Source organism: Stylophora pistillata, chromosome 2 (assembly GCF_964205215.1).
Source record: "Stylophora pistillata chromosome 2, jaStyPist1.2, whole genome shotgun sequence".
Classification (NCBI taxonomy): domain Eukaryota; kingdom Metazoa; phylum Cnidaria; class Anthozoa; order Scleractinia; family Pocilloporidae; genus Stylophora; species Stylophora pistillata.
This window is the reverse complement of record NC_142520.1, coordinates 35,209,878-35,214,394: the sequence shown is the minus strand read 5'-3', so window position 1 is coordinate 35,214,394 and position 4,517 is coordinate 35,209,878. Positions and strand designations below refer to the sequence as shown.

The following is a 4,517-nucleotide window of genomic DNA, read 5'->3' as shown; positions in this document are numbered from 1 at the left end:
ACGTTTGAAAGGTTCGATAATCACATCAAACTGTCCTACAAACTACAATAGCCAAAAACATGATCCATTATCTGATGAACTCATGGCAGAAAGAATTTGAAATCTGAGCTATAGATGCGCGAACGGTTTACCCTTTAGACCGAGGCGTGACCATAAAACACGCTATCGTTCACCACTCAGGGGAAATCCCCTAAATAAAATTCGTAACACACTTTCGAAACTGACAATAGTAACTAAATTGATGCACAATAGTCGAAGATATTTTCGCTTCATTCACATTACTTTTGATCGCTGTTTTCACGGAGACTTACAGCAACGGATAAATAGCGCGTCGAAAAATTACACTGAAATGTTCCTCTCCCTCTTCGAACGGGATACCGTCGAAAACGAAAGATGCACTTCTTCACTCCAGATGGCTAACGCTCTTCAAGGCTCTGACGAAGGCGTAGAAAACAGCTTCGATTCAAGTACACTGGACTGCGATAATAACAAAGTTCACAAAACTGGTTCAAGCAGACAAGGAGAAGCGATGGAACAAAACGAAGAGGCTTCTGTTTTGAACTTGAATATTGACGCTCCTTTCGTGCAAGTAGGAAGAAGAAATAAGATGAACTTTGATTCCTTGGATCCTTCACATACTACAGACAATTCTGGAGAGGGAAATCACAATGATAAACTCGCTCCAGTTTTGAGAGAGCTATACAGGCCCTGTGATAAACGTCTGAACGTTGGTCGAAGGCGAAAAGGCTTCCCTGATTGCCGTGAAGATCATCTGATACAAATATTGGTTTGTAAGAACCAACACTCGCCAGAAGCCCTCGACATCACGGACAAATACGACGTCAGAGTGGCAGTAAGTCACGTTGAGCTGGGTGAAGCTAGCCTGAAAACTCCTATCTACCAGAGCGAACGCATCAAAAGCGGAAGTAAAAGCTCAGCGAATGGAAGTATGATCGGGGTTGTTGGTTTCCTGTTCCGCTTTCATGAGCCGAACACTAAGTACAAGATAACCTTCTCCCTCTTAGCCGTTCCCTCGAAAAGGAAAGGAAAAAGGAAAAAACTGTGTGCGGCTTCCCCTTGTAAAACAATCAGTGAAATCTCACTCACGCTAGAAACAGGGGACCTGGTCCCGTCTAGATCTGGGAAGACTGGGAAAGAAACGAAAGCTGTGAGAATTGTTCCGCCTTCGCTTGAAATAGCCGCAGCTCCCCTTTCAGAAGAACGCCAAGTGCTCTGCACAAGATCCTTGTGGGTGATGAAGGAACTACAGTCGCTCCGAGACAATGCCAAGTGGGATGATTTTGACAATCGCGCGAATCATCTTTTGTTAAAATACACCGATGCAGACACTCAAATAGCTATTAAACTGGAACAAAGCGTGGCAGAGTGTTACCAAAACCAGTTAGAAAGCTCTCTTCAGATGATTGATGATGCACTCAATATGATTGAAAGTGCGAAAAATCAGGAACTTCTTCGTGGAAGAGGTTATGGTTACATAGCCGGCGTGAAGAGGCGACAGAGGAACCTAGGAGAGGCTATGCGGTACGTGGATCTTGCAGAACAAATCAATCACATGTGTCACACGCATCTCGACACGAGTTTCATCGATTATGAACGCGCGGGCGTTCTGCTTGAGTTCATTAGACGCACAGCTTGTAGGAGCCAGCAGCAAGAGAATGAAGCTGTAAGAAATTTGGAAACATGTATTGACGTCTGTACAAAGCTGGAAACCGAAAGCAATCTCTACGTGAAGAAACACCACTTCGCACTCATCAAAATGGCGATGCTATTGTTGGACTGCCGCACGGAAGCCGCGCGTGAACGCGTTGTCAGTGACAATGCCATTGCAAAAGGCCAGCAGTGTTTGAACAGACTGAAAACGGAATACTGGTCGTTAATCGCCGAGGGTGTCAAAGTGCAATTCAACTTGGTCAGTTCGGATTTGCAATACCGCAAAGGGAACTACTCAGAGGCCGAGAGATATGCAAATTGTGCCAAAGACCTGGCGACTGAGATGGGCTTTAACACAGAAATTCATCACGCTCAAGAACGCCTTAATCACATACGAGCTCTGACTTGGCAGGACGCAATGCTTGATGGTCCTGTGGGGGGAGCCTCACTCTGCAGTGACAGTGAAGGGGGGTATGGTGACGTCAGCAGCTCGTCAGGATACGAATCTGATTGTCTTAATTCTAAGGACCTAAAGATATTGGAGTAACTGAATGTTACAACAAATTGTAGCTGTCTGACTTGGCAGGATATTTTCAGCTCATTTTGTAAATCAACATATGTACTGGTTTTCTTTGCTGCCTTTGTAAAGTGTCTTTAAGAAACACGCTTTCTTCGTAAAACAAAAAGAAAAAAACGTTTTATGACCAGGCCAAAAGAGATCGTGCGAGGATACACGCGAAGAAAAGTGCACAAAATTGTAGCCTTACCCCCCCCCCCTTGATTACATAAAAACCATGCTGTAAAAATCGAGTGAATTTAAATTTATCTAAGTGATGAACTGAATTAAAATAATCAGAGTTCATGATAACTGTCTCATTTGACCTTACGACAAATGTACGGGGATTTCTTCCCAGCGCTGATTCACAATCAAGTGAGGACTGTATCTTTCTCCGTTTGAACACAGGCAGCCCAAGCTCACTACCAGTAGTGAGCTTGGGCTGCCTGTGGTTGAATGGTTTATTTGAACGTGCTCACTCTGTTACAATCTGCTCTGTCTACTCCTTTTGTGCGTTCATTCAATCTGACTAAATCTCTTACAATAGTGTTTTATATTCTACGGAAACACAGTAATTTTGCGGTTAGCTCTGTAACTACACAAGCCAAAGGTTCTAAGTTCGTAATCGCTAAATTTAAAGTTTACTCGCATTCTAAATGGGTGTGTCACGGGTCTAACGTGACGTAAAGGAAACAAATGAAAAGGTGAAATAAGTGAAACACGAAATACAAAATTAGCTAGAATAACAAATATTAATATCGGACAACAAATGAACTCAACTGAAAACGGTGATATCGATTATTTTTTCCCTTAATCTTTTCATAGCAGAGACAGCGAGTAAAATGAGGCTTTAGAAAGGGTAAAAGATATGGACTCCGAACTGCTTCATGACTAAGGCGGGAGCGAAAATTATGCATAACGCCAATTATAGGGCCAGTTCACTATATTGCTGTTCGATTTTTGTCCCATATTCTTAAAACACGGATTCACAAAAAAAAAAAAGGAACTCAAAGCATGTCATGAAACGTCACCACGAGGCAACCAAGATCCGGCTGCGATCCAAAAGAACTGATATCATCAATTCTCGATAAATTTTAAGTTAACAAGCTCTTGAAAAGTAGAGAGTGACTAGCTAATCGGATTTAGACTAATTTGGTTTATTTCCTTAGACTCCAACGGGATCTCTGTTATGAACGCGCAAGCGTTCTGCTTGAGTTCATTGGACGCACAGCTTGTAGGAGCCAGCAGCAAGTGAATGAAGCGATAAGAAATCTGGAAACATGCATTGACGTCTGTACAAAGCTAGAAACTAAAGGTGACGAATTCTACGTAAGGAAACACCACTTCGCACTCATCAAAATGGCGATGGTTTTGTTGGACTGCCGCACAGAAGCCGCGCGTGAACGCGTTGTCAGCTACAATGCGATTGAAAAAGGCCAGCAGTGTTTGACCACACTGAAAACGAAATACTGGTCGGTAATTGCCGAGGGTGTCAAAGTGCAATTCAACTTGGCCAGTTCGGATCTGCAATACCGCCAAGGGAACTACGCAGACGCAGAGAGATATGCAAATTGTGCCAAAGACATGGCGACTGAGATGGGCTTCAACACAGAAATTCATCACGCCCAGGAACGCCTTAACCACATGCTTGCTCTTACCTGGCAGGATGCAATGCTTGATGGTCCTGTGGAGGGAACCTCACTCTGTAGTGACAGTGAAGGGGGGTATGGTGACGTAAGCAGCTCGTCAGGATACGAATCTGATTGTCTTTATTCTAAGGACCTAAAGATATTGGAGTAACTGAATGTTACGACAAATTGTAGCTGTCTGACTAGGCAGGATATTTTCAGCTCGTTTTGTAAATCAATGCATATCCTGCTTTTCTTTGCTTTGTTAAGTGTCGTTTAGAAACGCAATTTCTTCGGAAAAAAAAACAGAAAAGAAAAAAAAAACCATTCATGACCAGGCCAAAAGATCGCGCACACAAGCGAGAATAGACGTGAGGGAAAGTGCACAACATTGCAGCCTACGTGTAGTCTTACCCCTCCATCCCCTCCCCCCCCCCCCCTGGAGAAAATGCATAGAAAGGAAAAAAAAGTCCATGCTGTAAAAATCGAGTGCATTTAATCTATTACAATTGAGAATTGAATTAGAATAATCAGAGGTTATTATAGATGGGTTTCTTTTTTTTTTAAGTAATCTCATTCGACTTCATAACAAATCACCTCAACTGAAAACAGTATATCGGTTAGTTCTTCCCCTAATCTTTTCATAGCAGAGACAGCGAGTA

General features: G+C 42.9%; 2 protein-coding genes across 2 annotated transcripts in view; both read left to right on the top strand.

Moving 5' to 3' along the window:
• The first annotated feature begins 9 nt into the window (after positions 1-9).
• LOC148739249 (uncharacterized) lies at positions 10-2,533 on the top strand. The gene has a single exon (XM_088751088.1). It carries the CDS (start codon positions 242-244, stop codon positions 2,216-2,218), a length of 1,977 nt encoding a protein of 658 aa, XP_088607214.1. The 5' UTR covers positions 10-241; the 3' UTR covers positions 2,219-2,533.
• A 939-nt stretch (positions 2,534-3,472) lies between these two features.
• LOC148739248 (uncharacterized) overlaps positions 3,473-4,517 on the top strand; it is a 1,407-nt gene continuing 362 nt past the window's right edge. Inside the window, exon 1 of the mRNA XM_088751095.1 lies at positions 3,473-4,517. This exon is cut by the window's right edge and continues 362 nt beyond it. Coding sequence (XP_088607221.1) covers positions 3,587-4,027 — 441 coding nt within the window. The 5' untranslated portion in view covers positions 3,473-3,586 and the 3' untranslated portion in view covers positions 4,028-4,517.